We start from the raw sequence: 18290 nt of genomic DNA on the forward strand, positions 1-18290 counted from the left end.
TCACTCACCCCCTCCCCACCCTGGGACATCACTCACCCCCTCCCCACCCTGGGACATCACTCACCCCCTCCCCACCCTGGGACATCACTCACCCCCTCCCCACACCCCAGGACATCACTCACCCCCTCCCCACACCCCAGGACATCACTCACCCCCTCCCCACACCCCAGGACATCACTCACCCCCTCCCCACCCTGGGACATCACTCACCCCCTCCCCACACCCCAGGACATCACTCACCCCCTCCCCACACCCTGGGACATCACTCACCCCCTCCCCACACCCCAGGACATCACTCACCCCCTCCCCACCCTGGGACATCACTCACCCCCTCCCCACACCCCAGGACATCACTCACCCCCTCCCCACACCCTGGGACATCACTCACCCCCTCCCCACACCCCAGGACATCACTCACCCCCTCCCCACCCTGGGACATCACTCACCCCCTCCCCACACCCCAGGACATCACTCACCCCCTCCCCACACCCCAGGACATCACTCACCCCCTCCCCACACCCCAGGACATCACTCACCCCCTCCCCACACCCCAGGACATCACTCACCCCCTCCCCACCCTGGGACATCACTCACCCCCTCCCCACCCTGGGACATCACTCACCCCCTCCCCACACCCCAGGACATCACTCATCCCCCTCCCCACCCTGGGACATCACTCACCCCCTCCCCACCCTGGGACATCACTCACCCCCTCCCCACACCCCAGGACATCACTCACCCCCTCCCCACCCTGGGACATCACTCACCCCCTCCCCACCCTGGGACATCACTCACCCCCTCCCCACCCTGGGACATCACTCACCCCCTCCCCACCCTGGGACATCACTCACCCCCTCCCCACACCCCAGGACATCACTCACCCCCTCCCCACCCTGGGACATCACTCAACCCCTCCCCACACCCCAGGACATCACTCACCCCCTCCCCACCCTGGGACATCACTCACCCCCTCCCCCCCCTGGGACATCACTCACCCCCTCCCCACCCTGGGACATCACTCACCCCCTCCCCACCCTGGGACATCACTCACCCCCTCCCCACCCTGGGACATCACTCACCCCCTCCCCACCCTGGGACATCACTCACCCCCTCAATCCCCCATATACTTATCGAGTAGATAGAGTCTGTGCCAGTGGGCGTGGCCAGGCGAGGGTATTTAAAGTCCCCGCTAGAGCGGCTGAATCGAGCGGGGATCCCGGCGAGAGGAGATGGACTTAGAGGAATATCGCAGACACGGTGAGTTCAATGGGTTTCAGCTTAAAATTTGGGATTGAAATCGGCGGAGGCTCAAAAAGTGATTCTGAGAATCCAGTGAGTTGGGGGGGGAGGGTGTCCCTCTGATGTTTGTTGCTTTTTACAGAATGAATTTCCCGAAGGTGTAAATTTTTAATCCGAACATGGGTAACGTGGGTTAAAATAGCTGAATTTTCCTTTATTTTTAATGTCGGGTGTCTGTGCGTGTGTATTGCATGTTCTCTGTGTGTGAGTTTGAATTGCATGTTCTCTGTGTTTGTGTGTATTGCATGTTCCCTCTGTGTGTGTGTGTGTGTGTGTGTGTATTGCATGTTCTGTGTGTGTGTGCGTATTGCATGTTCCCTCTGTGTTTGTGTGTGTATTGCATGTTCCCTCTGTGTGTGTGTGTGTGTATTGCATGTTCCCTCTGTGTGTGTGTGTGTATTGCATGTTCCCTCTGTGTGTGTGTGTGTATTGCATGTTCCCTCTGTGTGTGTGTGTGTATTGCATGTTCCCTCTGTGTGTGTGTGTATTGCATGTTCCCTCTGTGTGTGTGTGTGTGTATTGCATGTTCCCTCTGTGTGTGTGTGTGTGTATTGCATGTTCCCTCTGTGTGTGTGTGTGTATTGCATGTTCCCTCTGTGTGTGTGTGTATTGCATGTTCCCTCTGTGTGTGTGTGTATTGCATGTTCCCTCTGTGTGTGTGTGTATTGCATGTTCCCTCTGTGTGTGTGTGTAAAGCATGTTCCCTCTGCGTGTGTGTGTGTGTGTGTGTGTGAATTGCACGTTCTGTGTGTGTGAATTGCACGTTCTCTGTGTGTGTGTGAATTGCACGTTCTCTGTGTGTGTGAATTGCACGTTCTGTGTGTGAATTGCACGTTCTGTGTGTGTGAATTGCACGTTCTGTGTGTGTGTGTGTGTATTGCACGTTCGTTCTGTGTGTGTGTGTGTGTATTGCACGTTCGTTCTGTGTGTGTGTGTGTATTGCACGTTCGTTCTGTGTGTGTGTGTGTATTGCACGTTCGTTCTGTGTGTGTATTGCACGTTCGTTCTGTGTGTGTATTGCACGTTCGTTCTGTGTGTGTATTGCACGTTCGTTCTGTGTGTGTATTGCACGTTCGTTCTGTGTGTGTATTGCACGTTCGTTCTGTGTGTGTATTGCACGTTCGTTCTGTGTGTGTGTGTATTGCACGTTCGTTCTGTGTGTGTGTGTATTGCACGTTCATTCTGTGTGTATTGCACGTTCGTTCTGTGTGTATTGCACGTTCGTTCTGTGTGTATTGCACGTTCGTTCTGTGTGTATTGCACGTTCGTTCTGTGTGTATTGCACGTTCGTTCTGTGTGTATTGCACGTTCGTTCTGTGTGTATTGCACGTTCGTTCTGTGTGTATTGCACGTTCGTTCTGTGTGTGTGTGTATTGCACGTTCGTTCTGTGTGTGTGTGTATTGCACGTTCGTTCTGTGTGTATGAGATGTCTGTGTGTGTATAACATGTTGCTGGTATGTATTCACTTGCTTTATTTGTGGATTCCAAAAAAAAATAATTGTCATATTTGAGTTGGGGCGGTGGGGGTGGGGGTGAAATCTATTCTTCCAGCCAGAATGATCCTGGACATAAGTCTGTTGAAGAGTCATGCGGTCTCGAAACGTTAACTGTGTTCCTCTCCGCAGATGCTGTCAGACTTGCTGAGTTTTTCCAGGTAATTTTATTTTTGCTTTTGTTCTGGACAAAAGTCATGTTATTTGCACATCTTACTTCCTATAATTCTCTCTCTCTGCTTTTGTATCCTTTTCTCAATTTAGGAAATTGCATTTTCCTGCACTTAAAACGATTGGTGCGATTTCTGTGCGGAGACATCTGGATTGGCGCCTTGTAGCAGATAAATAAAGACTAACAGGGTTCCAGAGACCCCAGAGAGAGAGAGAGAGAGAGAGAGAGTGCTGCAAGTCTCTGTATCTTTATCAATCACTCTGAGGCCGAGGCTCTGCCCCACTTTCCATCTCTCATCAGTTTCCATTTCTTACTCCAGACATCCCTCTGATCTGTGATAAACTGGACATCAGGCAATATCAATGCAAATCTTCCTCATTTCTATAGATTCATTGTTGTAGTTTTACTCTGCGTCTTTTGTCCCTGATCCGCGGCTTTAATTTAAGATCACAGGTAATTAATATGCCTTTGTCCAGTTAACTGCGTTTCTGTTTTAAAATCATTGGAACGAACAAAATAAGGGGTCACCCTTTTAAGACAGAGATGAAGAGAATCTTTTCTCTCAGAGGGTTGTGAGTCTTTGGAACTCTCTTCCTGAAAAGGCTGTGGAAGCAGAGCCTTTGAATATTTTTAAGGCAGGGGTGGATAGATTCTTGGTAAGCAAGGGGGTGATAGGTTATTGGGGTAATCAGGAATGTGGTGTTGAGATTGCAGTCAGATCAGCCATGACCTTATTGAATAGTGGAGCAGGCTCGAGGGGCTGAGTGGCCTACTCCTGCTCCTAATTCGTATGTCTGTATGTTGGTATCTAGGTATGTCCATTTGTGCTTTATCTGTCATTGGCCCCAGGGGGCTGTGCCTAGCAACAACTGTCCAATCCTGAGGCAGTGATTCAAGGTCTGGGAGGTGATGCACACTCTGTGCCATTTCTGCAGCTGCATCTGTTGTTGGAAAGCATCTGCCTGATGTTTGATTTCTTGTTTGTAGCTGACCATTGTTCCTGAGCTTTCTCTTCTGCCTCTGTCTCGTGGTATCAAGTGTCTGATGTATTTCAATATTAACTGTTCTATCTGTCTCCCCTAGGGAAGGAACTGGTGGATTATATCGCCAAGTACCTCAGTACTCTCAGAGAACGTCACATTTACCCTGATGTAAAACCTGGATACATGCGGGACCTTCTCCCAGTCAGTCCCCCACAGGAGGGTGAGAGCTGGAGCAGCATCTTTGAGGACATTGAAAGGGTCATCATGCCTGGGGTAGGGACACGTTTCCTCCCTCTACCTCCTTGTACTTTCCCAGCTGTGGAGCCCACAGCCTGGGCTGTAAACTGATTAATGTGAGTCACAGGGTCACTATTGGTCCATATTATTGTCGGGAACAGATTATATCCTGGTGAAGGTTACAGTCGTTCATCTGTTCAGTGCTTCAGATTTTCTAGCCATAGTTTTGGGATTTTCTTCCTTTAATTTAACTTTAATCTGTTATCTGCAAAGGCAGAAATCCTGTGGTTCTGGACCTCGGACAATCAAGCTCACATTAATAAATGTTTTTAATAACTTTTTGGTAATAGCACAGAAAGTAATGTGATGAGTAACCCACCTCCTGACTCCCCTAAGCCTGTCCACCATCTACAAGGCATAAGTCAGGAGTGTAATGGAATACTCTCCACTTGCCTGGATGAGTGCAGCTCCAACAACACTCAAGAAGCTTGACACCATCCAGGACAAAGCAGCCCAATTGATTGGTAGCCCATCCACAAACATTCACTCCCTCCAACACAACACACAGTAACAGCAGGTGTACCATCTACAAGATGCACTGCAGGAACTCACCAAGCCTCCTTAGAGAGCACCTTCCAAACCCATCACCACTACCACCTAGAAGGACAAAGGCAGCAGATAGATGGGAACACCATCTCCAAGTTCCCCTCCAAGTCACTCACCACCCAGACTTGGAAATGTATCTCAGTTTCTTCATTATCACTGGGTCAACATCCTGGAACTCCCTCCCTAACAGCACTGTGGGTGTACCTACACCACAGGCACTGCAGTGGTTCAAGAAGGCAGATCACCACCACCTTCTCAAGGGCAATTAGGGATAGGCAATAAATGCTGGCCAGTGATGCTCACGCCTCATGAATTAATAAACAAAAGGAGTAGCATTACCTAAACTGCAAGTTGTAGCTACAGTTGTATATGCCTGTTTGCCATTGTAATGTAAAGGTGCTCAGCAGAGCAATGGTTAATGTGGGACTGGCGAATAGCACTGCCCATGGTATGATGTATAGAATCACATGCTAATAGACTAAGAGAACAGTCTACAGAGAACACTCTGGAAACTGTCTCCATGGAGGTAATAGCACTGCATGACTGTAACCTGGGGTCTGTAAATAGATTAAGGATGACAATAAAGGGTTCATGTATAAATATACAAGTCTCAAGATCTCATCATTGAGACATCTAAACAACCCATATTCATTACAACATGGTTGGTAGCGATGGGAGCTTCTAAAAGATATCACATCAGTGGTGATATGAAAGGTGGCATTTTGAATGATGGACCCAGAACAGTATCCCAAGGTATGAAAAACTAAAAGCATCTGAAGCTGGACTAGAGAGACATGCACCTAAGAAGGAAAAGTTGAAGAAGCTTTGCTACAGACCTAGAAGTGGAGGAATCCACCAGAGTGAGTGGAAGTCCATTGCAAGACCCCTGAGTGACAGAGTGAAAAAGAAAAATCTGGTCAGATCAGAAAGATGGGTGAGCAAAAATACAAAAACTTGCAAGACCCTGAGTGATGAAATGTAAAGAATACTGGTCAGTTCACAAGACGGTACACAAAACTACAAAAATTTCAAGACCCTGAGTACCACAGAGCTAAAGAACCTGGTCAGATTATGAGACAATGCACTAAGTTATAAAAAGGAAGCTGTACTTACATTATAGTCCCAGGGCTCGGAAGATTGCAGCAGAGGTGGCCATGCTGCACTGAAGTTTTAAAAGAAAAGTTAAAAAGAAATCAGCTGGCAGAGAAAAGAAAGAAACCTGCAGAGCACAGTTAAAATAAAAAGGAAAAAAAACCCACAGAGTTTAAGAGAAAGGAAATCCTTTTCAGTCTGGTCCCTGGCTGCTGCTTTAAAAGTTCCTGCAGAGTTTAAAAAAAAGTTAAAAAGGGGGGCAGAGCTGGGGGAAAGCTGCAATACCAGCCGGCACCGTGTGACAGGATGTGGCCGAGTTGCAGTAAAAAAAAGTTCCTGCAGAGTTTAAAAAAAAGAAAAAAAGGAAGAAGTAGCTGTAGTTTTAAAAGTTTCCTAAAAAAGGAACCTTAAAGACCAAAGGATAACAACCAGCTGTACCAATGAAATGCAACAGGCTCTGAGTACAACCTTTCCAAGCATGTTGGAAATGCTGAAAGCTTAGTTTTAAAAGTACTCTAACCTGAGAGGAAATAGCTTCAAGCACATCCATTTTAAAGTAAAGATATCCAGGCTTCAAGCCCAGTGTAGGACAAAAGGTTGGAACACTTTGAACCTGCAATAATACATTTGTTGCAAAGTACAACACCTGCAATGTTGTTTTTTAGAAAAATTGAGCCAAAAATCTCCCCAGTAGCAGGATTCAAAAAAGACAGAGGGAAGCTAAATGCATCCCAGCAACTACAGCCTGAGTGAAAAGAAAAGGTTACTGCACTGACAGCCTTAAACAGGGAATGATATTTAAAACTGTAACAACAGTAAAAAACAAATGGCAATGGATGGAAAATTGGTGGAGACACCAGAGAGATGGCAACTCCCAATAAAGCACCGAGGGCAACAAGCGACCCCAGAGAGGGGGAGACTATACTCAAGTAAGGCACAAGATGGTTGCTGACCGTGTCAGTGCAATCAAATGCACGAGCTGAACAGTTTAGCGCAGAAGAAAGAATTGGCTGAGAAGCAGCTGAAAGGCTCAAAAATTGAGTTTTTGAAAATGCTGACACAGTACCAAAACTGCAACAGCAGATAGCACTGCGGGGTGAGCAGATGGCTGTGAATGAAGAAAAGCTAAATGAGGAAACTCAAAAGAAGCAAACATGCAAGAAGTAAATGAAGCTGTTCCACAGGAAAATGTTCACATCAGATTTGAAATACAAGATTTAAGCTGAGCCAATGAGATTTAAGCTGAGCCAATGAGATTTAAGCTGAGCCAATGAGATTTAAGCTGAGCCAATGAGATTCAAGCGGAGCCAATGAGCTGATGTACTGACACCCAGTAAGTTAGCAAGAGGTCAACAAGAAAATAAACAGTTGAAGGAGCAGTTGATTGTCCTTCAAGATCAAATGCAAAAGGAATGCTTAACCTTTCAGCAACATGAAAAAATAAAGGCTGTTTTAAACAGCAGAATGGAAGCACAACAAACAAAACTCGAGGAGACCTTCCTGAGTTACACAAAAACTCAAGATCAAGCAAGCAAGCTTCACAAAGAAGAGGAAAACCTGTTGACAGAGCTTCACTTGCTACAAGAATTCCCCCAGGTCAAAGTTTATTTCTCCGGAAGATTATGAAGAGAAGCAAAATGACTTTAACATCACTCTGAACAAACTGAAGAACCAGATGGCAGAGAAGACCTCAGCAATGTTCAATGTTCCAGGAGGAAGCCAAGATCTACAAGGAACAGACTGAAGAGCTGAAGGAGCAGTTGAATGGAAAAGAGGAGGCATTGAACGGAAAAGCCATAGAACTTTGCAAACTGTGACCAGATAATGAAGCCATGAGTAGCACAGTTACAGAACTGAGACAAGTTAAGACTTCGCCAGAGACAGACCTGGTCAGCAGTGAAAACAAAATAAAGCATGAGGACAAAGTTATGCTGCAGACAGAGAAAGAAGAGACAGAAGTGAGATTAGAAAATGTAAATCCGACACTGAAGCACAAGGAACTGGAAGAATGAAAAGCTGAGCTGAATGAAAAGATTCATAAGCTTGCGAAAGGATTTGAAAATAAAACAGCAAACAAGTGTTTGGCTGAGATTGTGAAACAAGTGGAGATGAAGGTTCCATTTGCGAAATGCAAACGTCCAGCAGGAACACAGCGGATTCCGTGGAAAAAGGAAACTGGAGTCCACTTTAGGAATGAATGGAGTACACATTCCCCTCGGAAGGAACAGGACAGATCAACAGTGTCTGAAGAAAGCAGATAGGTTGCTAATAAAGAGAAATGCAACTCATAAGAACGCAAAAAGTGAATCAAATGGAGATAGCCAAGTACCAGAAACACAGTACTACCACCATTCATTCAAACGTGACAGAGCAAGGTGTGGAAGAACTGTCAAGCCTCAAGAGTGTCTGAATTTATAAAGTCAGAGACCTCGGATGGGGGAGCAGGCACAGCAAGTGAACGTTGTATTACAAATAGTAATACTCTGTTGGAAAGGAAAGTTTTCTTTGGAGAAGAAAGGGGGATGTTGTATGTGGCTGCATGGTATTGTAATGTAATGGTGCTTGGCAGAGCAAGTGTTAATATGTGACTGGAGAATAGCACTGCCCATGGTATGATGTATGGAGTCACATGGTAATACTCTGAGAGAACACTCTGGAAGTAGCCTGCATGGAGGTAACAGCATCATGCATGACAGGACCTGGATCTGTAAATAGTTAAAGGTTAACAATAAATAGTGTTTAAATATGCAAACCTCAAGATCTCATCAGTGAGACATCTAAAGAACCCATATTACAACATTTACTACTCTGGAACCTGCTTCAGTGTCAAGCTGTCTCTCGAGTCTGTTCAATCTGGATTCTAGACAGATCTAGTTTACAAGAATCTAACTTTTGTCCTAGTTCAACAGGGAAGTCCGTTAACTTGACTGTTTTAATTGTGTCAAATACCAATTTCTGTGCAATTCAGCAAGCTCTTTCTTGGACAACCTCATTTCATATAAGGTCAAACTTTTACAAGGACATCTGTAATCACAATTTATACAAACAGACATTAACATAACTGATATTTTAATGGTACACATTTAGACATGACAATAAGACAAACCTTCACAGTAGACATTACTCTTTGGACCAGATTATCCTGTGAGATTGCTGACAATTACACTTCTTCATTAAAAACACCAACTAACCTACCCAATGGAAAGTAGAAAATGTATTAAGATCAAGTGTACAACTAATGCCTGAGAATCTAGTAAACCCTATACCTACACAGCAATCTCATTCTTTCCATTTCCTCTTTGCAATTTAAACTTGTCTTTGTGCATCAGAAATGGAAGGTAGTAGGTGGTAATTAATTGAAAATATAATATTTTGGTGATTGTTATGGATGAGGGAGATCCAATCACTTCTGCAAGCCTGAATGACTACACATTAACTTAAAATACCCCAACATTGAAAAGAAACTCTAATTTAAGTCCCTTCCATGAGAACATTGATCTTTTCTTTTAAGGTTTTCTTTTCGGCCCCATGTCTGTCTTACTTCAATATGTAGTGAATACCCAAGACAATGGGGCAGAAACAAACTGAACTTCAGGTTTTCAGCATACCCCTTGAAACAATCATCTTGTTTTTATTGCTGACCCTCTTGTCTGGGTAATCCATTGTGTCATGGTAATGAAAGAAAAATAGCGAATTGCATCCAGAAATATGGGACTTTAAAAATAAGACTTGAGTTTTAAAAATACATACAAGCCATTAGCTGGAATGCTGCAGGGTAACTCCCTAAGAGGTAATGGAATCCCACTCTGCTGCCAGACAAGGTGCTTCTAAAGACGTCCTAACACTAATTCTCCCTTTGGTAGAGACAATGGGAGATGAGCATCATCTCATCAAGAAATCCTGTGAGCAATGCCCAGATAGATTTGTGAATTTGCTTCCCACTTGGAATATACAAAGAAGGGGTTTAAAGTGAGCTGAAAAGCTGTTCAGTCTGTTGGTGGGTGTTCTGAGAGAGAGCAAGTGCTGGAAGTTTGACTCAGAAGTAACAACCACACACAGTGCCCCTGCAAATCACCAGTTTGCAGATATCCCGATCTCTCTCCTTCTCGACCGAATTCAACTCTACTGGAACTTCGAAATTGACTATTCATCCCACTCTGGAACCTTGAATCTGACTATTCGTCTACTGTAGTCAATTCTACTGGAATCTCGAATTACAACGGCCGCAATTCTCAATCACTTAATTCTCATGAGTCACGGACTATTCTGTATACCCATTTTGAAATGTCTATATGCGTTCACTTACTTCAAGCTAAATTCTTACTTTTAACCTGTATGACCGTATATGCATGTGTTTTATCCTTTCCTTGCCTTTAATAGTTAAGAAACTTACTCCTACCTTTAACTCAAGAAAGTCTGACCATATTGGCTCCTTCAAAACCAGAGCAATTGGGTCTGGGAAAAAGGAATCTGCAAAAGGGATCCTTTTTAGGTTAAATCTTGTTGTGACCAATGAGCAGGGGGGTGCTGAATAAAGACCAGTTCACCAGTTTATCCCTCCTCACCCGGGGCATAACGCGTTGGGGGTGTCCCAGCCATTGGGTGACAAATTGAGAGGCCTCGTATGGATCAACAACTTTGGGGAACCTCACCTGGAGGTTGCGGTGGTGGTGGTGGTGGCGGCGGGGGGGTGGGGGGGGGGTGTTGGTTGGTTGGTGGTTGGGGGGGGGGGTGGTTGGTGCTGGGGTGGGGGGGTGGGGGGGGTGGATGCGGTGTGTGGGTCATAATAATTGTAATGTATAGGCTCCAAAATGGAGACTTGCGTTCCAGGGCAGGAGCTCTGAGCAGTCAGGGCAGTTTTAAATTTTTATGTGTCTTTTTCTGTGTTCCTCCAGGTAGTTCACTGGCAGAGCCCTCACATGCATGCCTATTTCCCTGCTCTCACGTCATGGCCATCTCTACTTGGGGACATGTTGGCAGATGCTATTAACTGTTTGGGATTCACTTGGGTAAGAAATGCTTAGTTGTGCCATAGACCTGCCAGTAATAATGTGCAGCCATAAACTGGGAGAATGATGTTGAGAATCTGTGGACATTCAATGAGTTTCTAATTATCACCGTCAAAAAGTGGCTTTGTCTAGTTCTGATTGAAAGCGCTAGTGTCTGGGATGGTCAGTCCATGGTTACTAATGGGTAAAGTCAGTTTCTCTTTAAATTGGGCCAAGGTCCACTACATGTGTGAAACTCTTCCTGGCCTGATTCAGACAGTTAATGGTGTTGGTTTATAATATTTTCTGAATGTCTCCTTCTTCACTGATTCATTTGCCTTTGTGTCCTTTTGAAATCAGTGCTGCTCCCTTCATTTACCAATGACAAAACTGAGGAATGTTATTGACAAGATCTCTGAATTTCTTGACAGTCAGTCAGCCTAGCTGCAGAAAGCACTGGATAACATGAAAATCCTAATAATCAGCTGTAGGATCCTGATAGGAAAAATCACAGCTCATTATCCTGGAATCATAGATTCTTACAACACAAAGGGGGCTATTTGGCCCATGGTGCTTGTATTACCTGCTTGAAGGAGCTGTCCAATTTAATCTGACTCCCCAACTTGTTCCCATATCCCAGAAAGTTAGATTGCGCACTCCAGATCATACCAATCCTGGATGGAATACTCTGCACTTACCTGGATGAGTGCACCTCTCACAACACTCAAGAAACTCAACACCATCCAGGACAAAGCAGCCCACTTGATCAGTACCACATCCACAACATTCACTCCATCCACCACCAATGCACAGTAACAGCAGTGTGTACCATCTACAAGATGTACTGCAGGAAGGCTCCTTACACAGCACCTTCCAAGCCCACAACCACTACCATCTAGAAGGACAAGGGCAGCAGATAGATGAGAACACCACCACCTGGAAGTTCCCCTCCAAGCCACTCACCATCCTGACTTGGAAATTTATCACCGTTCCTTCACTATTACTGGGTCAAAATCCTGGAACTCCCTCCCTAACAGCACTGTGGGTGTACCTACACGACATGGACTGCAGCGGTTCAAGAAGGCAGCTCACCACCACCTTCTCAAGGGCAACTAGGGATGGGCAATAAATGCTGGCCCAGCCAGTGATACCTATATCCTGTGAAAGAATAAAAAAATGCTATTGTGAAAAAATTCTCCTAATTTTCCTCTAGTTATTTTACTTGTTATTTTAAATCTTAGCTCTGGTCAACAACCCACTTTCCACAAGAAACAGTTTCTCCTTATTTCCTCCATCAAAGACTTTTGTGATTTTGAACACTCAATTAAATGCCCCTTTAACATTCTCTGCTCTAAGGAGAACAATCCCGGACTCTGCATTCTCTCTGTATAACTGAAGCTCCTCATTAGACCATAAAACCCTAAGACATAGGAGCAGAAATTAGGCCATTTGGCCCATTGAGTCTGCTCCGCTATTCAATCATGGCTGATAAGTTTCTAAACCCCATTCTCCCGCCTTCTCCCCATAACCTTTGATCCCCTTACCAATCAAGAACCTATCTATCTCAGTCTTAAATACACTCAATGACCTGGCCTCCACAGCCTTCTGTGGCAATGAATTCCATAGATTCACCACTCTCTGGCTAAAGAAGTTTCTCCTCATCTCTGTTCTAAAAGGTCTTCCCTTTACTCTGAGGCTGTGCCCTCAGGTCCTAGTCTCTCCTACTAATGGAAACATCTTCCCCACATCCACTCTATCCAGGCCTTTCAGTATTCTGTAAGTTTCAATCAGATCCCCCCTCATCCTTCTAAACTCCATTAAGTATAGACCCAGAGTCCTCAAACATTCCTCATATGTTAAGCCTTTCATTCCTGGGATCATTCTCGTGAACCTCCTCTGGACCCTCTCCAGGGCCAGCACATCCTTCCTGAGATACGGGGCCCAAAATTGCTCACAATATTCTAAATGTGGTCTGACCAAGAGCCTTATAAAGCCTCAGCAGCACATCCCTGCTTTTATATTCTAGTCCTCTCGAGATAAATGCCAACATCATTGCTGGAATCATCCTGTTAAACCTCCTGTACAACCTCTCTGAAACCTCAACATCTTTTGTAAGGTGTCTGACTTGTGGTTACATGATGGTTCTTGGGTTTCGAATGAATACCGGATTCTGATTATATCTGCATGTTTTCAATTCCAGGCTTCGAGTCCAGCCTGCACTGAGCTCGAGATAACTGTGATGGATTGGTTGGCTGCTATGTTGGGCCTTCCTGATTACTACTTGCATCATCACCCAGGCAGCCAAGGTGGTGGAGTCCTGCAGGTACAGAGCAACAGGCACAGTTTGTTCAGGCAGCAATGCTTTGAAGCATCCCTCTTAATGTTTCAGTCACAGAATATACTTTTAATTTTAATAATATTGCAACATTTGCCCCTGATTAGTAGTGACACTTGTTGCTGCTAAGTCAGGAGTCAGTCATTGAAATTATAGCTTTAGGGTTAGGGTTAGGGTCATTGAAAGTACAGCACTGATCCTGTTCAGAAAATCCTCATTCTGTTAATTATTAGGTTCGAGCCTCTGGATTCCTCACAGCTCCACAACACGCAAGAGTTTCCAAACCCTGTGCTCAGAGATTCTTTGTAATTTAGATTACGATAATATACGCAAACAAAGTTGAGCTTGGTAACTAGAGCTCTCTGCACTGCACACCTGGGCTCTGGTCCCAGCACAATTTCCAGCCTCAGTCGGAGATTTCCCACCTGTGTCCCTCGGCCATGTCCTGTGTCGGGCTGAGGTGGGGAGAGTTGGCTGAACAGTTAAATCCTGGGCAGTGCAATCTAATGCTCTTGAACTGTTGTCAGCTCATGGGCAGACTGGAACTGAACTGATCAGTTTGGTGAGGAAAGAATTTGCTGCGTTCACACAGAGGCTGTAAACATGAATGAGAAATGGGAACATCCCATAAACCTGGATGGGGCTCTCTGGATGGACACTAATCAAAACCTGGTCAGTTTTAAAAAATGACCCCAGATTGTTTATAATTGGACCAGTGATAGTTTTGATTTACTTTAAAGAAAGTAATCTATCGAACATGAGAGAAAAATTCTCTGAATTTCATCCTCATCTGAAACCTTATTATTGGAATTCAGTTACAAATCTAACGAACAGAGAATATTTTGACCCAGATATTGCAATGTTGCAGAGCACAGCCAGTGAGTCCACATTAATCGCTTTATTGACTGCAAGAAAAGCCAAGATCATGGAGATGAAATCCACTGATTCTAACCTGGATGATTCTGTCCTCAACTCCCGACTTGTTGCTTATGCTTCTGACCAGGTGAGAGGGGTTGGGGTTAGAGTCGGCTCAGTCCAGGTGAAGTTGCCTCATTGCTGCAATAATGTTCTCCAGTAGATGGAGTCTTTGCTCCACCAATTCCCATGGCATCTGCAGCATTTGCATAATCCAGACGGGATTGGCAGGCCGGGCGGGGACTGGCACGTTAGGCAGGGATTAACAGAGTGGGCGGGGACTGGCAGGTTGGGCAGGGATTAACAGACTGGGCGGGGACTGGCAGGTTGGGCAGGGATTAACAGACTGGGCAGGGACTGGCAGGCTGGGCAGTGCCTGCTGTGATCCTCCTGTTGAATCTGTTTAAACTCTGTAGAGCTTCACCCCAGCTCCCCATCAGCAGGTAAACCCAGTGTAAATCCAGAGTAAATCGAGAGCAGTCAGTGTAATCACAGCTTGGGTTATTGTCACTTCATTCACAGCTCAGGACAATCACTGAACCCCCGAATACCTTTGTTTCAGGGTTCCGGAGATTTGCCCGATTTGGACCTCACCCAATACTCTCATCCCCATTCCCCCACATCTCCCCGCCCCCCCCCAACCCCCACCCCCAGATTATTCTCACTCATTCACCTTCTGAGGGGAGAAAAACAGAAAACTCCCAAAACTCAGCCTGGAGCTCCCCCCTCTCCCTGAGGGTTTGCGGAATGCGGGGGGTTTGCTGAGGTCAAGTGGAATTTTCCAGCCTGATGGTGGGATAAATTGCGGATCAGGAAGCTGGAAATACCAGTGGTGGGAATGTGAGGTGAATTTGGAGGAGACATGAATTAATTGGCCACTTCTGGGGACCCTGTCCAACCGGGGAGAGTGGGTGGTTCCTGAGCCTGGGGAGAGTGGGTGGTTCCTGAGCCTGGGGAGAGTGGGCGGTTCCTGAGCCTGGGGAGAGTGGGCGGTTCCTGAGCCTGGGGAGAGTGGGCGGTTCCTGAGCCTGGGGAGAGTGGGCGGTTCCTGAGCCTGGGGAGAGTGGGCGGTTCCTGAGCCTGGGGAGAGTGGGCGGTTCCTGAGCCTGGGGAGAGTGGGCGGTTCCTGAGCCTGGGGAGAGTGGGCGGTTCCTGAGCCTGGGGAGAGTGGGCGGTTCCTGAGCCTGGGGAGAGTGGGCGGTTCCTGAGCCTGGGGAGAGTGGGGGGGGCGGGCTCCTGTCTCTGGGGGAGAGTGGGGGGTGGACTCCTGTCTCTGGGGGAGAGTGGGTGGGCTCCTGTCTCTGGGGGAGAGTGGGCGGGTCTCCTGTCTCTGGGGGAGAGTGGGCGGGTCTCCTGTCTCTGGGGGAGAGTGGGCGGGTCTCCTGTCTCTGGGGGAGAGTGGGCGGGTCTCCTGTCTCTGGGGGAGAGTGGGCGGGTCTCCTGTCTCTGGGGGAGAGTGGGCGGGTCTCCTGTCTCTGGGGGAGAGTGGCGGGCTCCTGTCTCTGGGGAAGAGTGGGCGGGGCTCCTGTCTCTGGGGGAGAGTGGGCGGGCTCCTGTCTCTGGGGGAGAGTGGGGGGGTGCTCCTGTCTCTGGGGGAGAGTGGGCGGGGCTCCTGTCTCTGGGGGAGAGTGGACGGGCTCCTGTCTCTGGGGGAGTGGGGGGGTGCTCCTGTCTCTGGGGGAGAGTGGGGGGGTGCTCCTGTCTCTGGGGGTCATTCGGAGTTTTGGCAGTTCCAAGTTGGGAGGAGGGGCTCCATTTTCAGCCACAAATAGGGGCAAATGAGAAAGTGTTAAAAATGTTTGGGCTGTTGGACAATCAGGGAAAGCCCATCTGTCCCTGGTAACAGGCACTGCCTGGGTTTGTGGCTGGTTCCTGGTGTCTTCCCCTGAATGGGGTGATTGTTCTACCTGGCCGAGCACTGCAGACCTGCACAGCTTCCATGGGTTCCCCATTCGCCAACTGGAAAATCCAGGTAGCATGGGGACAGTACCCGCTCTGCTCCCAGTGCTACCATCACTTGGAATCTTTCAGAATCCCGGCAATGCATTCCTATGGGCTTTCCCTCCCATTTTACCAGCCTCCCCAAACCCCGCCCCCCCACACTACCATGGATACCTCAACATTCAGCCCCATACTGACTGGGAGGTAAAGTCTGTTGCTCCTTGGTGTTTCTCCACCATCACGGACAGGAGGAACCCTGCATTTTGTGACAGCCTGAGTGACAGAAACGCAAAACAGTGGCTGAGGTTTACTGTGTTTGAGCATGTTTACTGTGTGAGGTTTACTGTGGGTGAGACAGTGTGGGGACTCCCTCAAGTTGCAAGTTTTAGACTGAGCGATGAGACCTGTTGGCCAAATTGACGAGGCCGCTGGGAGTGTAGGGGTTGCCGGGGTTGTAGGGGCTGCTGTGGGTCTAGGGGTTGCCGAGGGTGTAGGGGTTGCCGAGGGTGTAGGGGTTGCCGGGTGTGTTGGGGGTGCCAGGGGTGTAGGGGTCGCCGGGGGTGTAGGGGTCGCAGGGGGTGTAGGGGTCGCCGGGGGTGTTGGGGTCGCCGGGGGTGTAGGGGTCGCTGGCTCTAATGCTGTTGTCTATCACTGTGTTGCTGATGATTTGAGGACTGGGGACCGGGTACAGGACCAAGTATTTCTCAGTTGTTCTGTCGACGTTTCCTGATTTGTTTCATCTCGTTGCTGATTGTGATTTCCTGCTTGGTCTTTTGTGATTTTCTACGTCAGCCATTGACATTTCGAGGGAGTTTCTATCTGATGTGTTTGGTGATGAGGTGCTTTCTCTCTGAGTGGAGGAACGAGGATGCCTCCTCCTATCAGGTGGGAAACAGGGGACAGTATTGAATGGAGGTGATGAGGGGTCCTGCCCTCTGGGGTGGTGCTGATCTTTGCGCTGTCTCCGTTCAGGGGGGTGGGGGGAGGTGGTGAGGGAGCCCGTCGCTGTGTAGTTGTGGGTCTTCCCCAGGATCAAGAACCAGGGTCAGATCTTGTCTCCTGAGACTGCCAGCCAATCAGAGGCCAGCAGCTGTGACTTGTACAGCAGTGCCACCAGGGGGCTGTGGCTGCTGCCGGTATAACACCCACCCATGGCCCGGGATCACCAAGGGACCCAGGCCCACAGGTGAGTGACGACAGGATGGGGATCACAGGGAAGGAGTGAGTTTGGGGTGGGGGGGAGGGGGGGTGGGGTGTGGTTGGTGGCAGCGGGGGGGTTCAGCCACACGGCCATGAGGCGCTAGCTCTCAGCAGCTCCTACACTTCCTGATGTTGGGTCCTTCAATCAGACTTTGGATGCGTTTGAATGTGGGACCCCCACCACCACCACCACCCTCACCCCTCTGGAGCCCACAAGCAACCCTGACGAGTTTTCCTTTTCCGGCTTCCTGCATGGTGAGTGAATCCCAGCGGCGTTGGGTTGGGGCCCTTAAGGGGGCATTTATAGGCCGTATATAGGGCTTCCCACCACACACCTAATTGGCACAAAGAAGAGAAGGCAGCAGGTCCCCATCTGCCACCCTCCAGCCCCATTAAATGTCCTGCACACCTCCAAACTCACCATGGGGCAGAGCATTAGAGTCCTCCTGGTGGGGTGGGGGGTTATTAATTTGTCAGACAAACAGAAATCAAGATTAACATCACCCATGAGTGGAGTCTACTTGGGAAACTTGTTCAATGTAGCGTAGGGGGCAATTACGAATCATTTCAAATCAGTGTTATGTCCTTGTTCCCAATCAGGTACAACCTGCCCACAAGCTCCTGGGATACATTCCTCCATTTTAACCTTTTATAGAAAACTCCTATAGCTTTGTAAAAGAAAAGATTAGCAAAAAAACTAATGTGGGTCTATTACAAGCAGAATCAGGAGAATTTTTAAATGGGGTATAAGGAAATGGCAGAGAAGCAAAACAAAAACTTTGGGCAGGATTTCCCCCTGTTAGGGGGGGGGGAAGTTGAAGTGCGGGTGCACACAGGCACGCCTCCGATTGGTGCCCCCGATTGGGGGCTCGCCACCATTTTATGTGGGCGGGCCAATTAAGGCCCGCCCAGTGTAACGTCTGCATGGAAGTGCCATGCGCTCCCTGTGCGGACAGGAGGGAATCCCTAAACCCAAGAAAAAGCGCACTCATCTCCCTGAGGCTCGGTGCTGCCTCAGGGAGATTGGC

General features: G+C 47.7%; 1 protein-coding gene across 1 annotated transcript in view; it reads left to right on the top strand.

Annotated features, from left to right (window-relative positions):
• Window positions 1-1229: 1229 nt before the first annotated feature.
• Window positions 1230-18290, top strand: part of hdc (histidine decarboxylase) — a 32144-nt gene continuing 15083 nt past the window's right edge. The window contains exons 1-5 of the mRNA XM_041174890.1: window positions 1230-1257; window positions 4049-4221; window positions 10779-10892; window positions 13072-13194; window positions 14075-14209. Of these exons, the coding sequence (XP_041030824.1) occupies window positions 1230-1257; window positions 4049-4221; window positions 10779-10892; window positions 13072-13194; window positions 14075-14209 (573 nt within the window). The remainder of the gene's footprint in view (window positions 1258-4048; window positions 4222-10778; window positions 10893-13071; window positions 13195-14074; window positions 14210-18290) is intronic.

This window comes from Carcharodon carcharias, chromosome 26, assembly GCF_017639515.1.
Source record: "Carcharodon carcharias isolate sCarCar2 chromosome 26, sCarCar2.pri, whole genome shotgun sequence".
Taxonomy (NCBI): Eukaryota; Metazoa; Chordata; class Chondrichthyes; order Lamniformes; family Lamnidae; genus Carcharodon; species Carcharodon carcharias.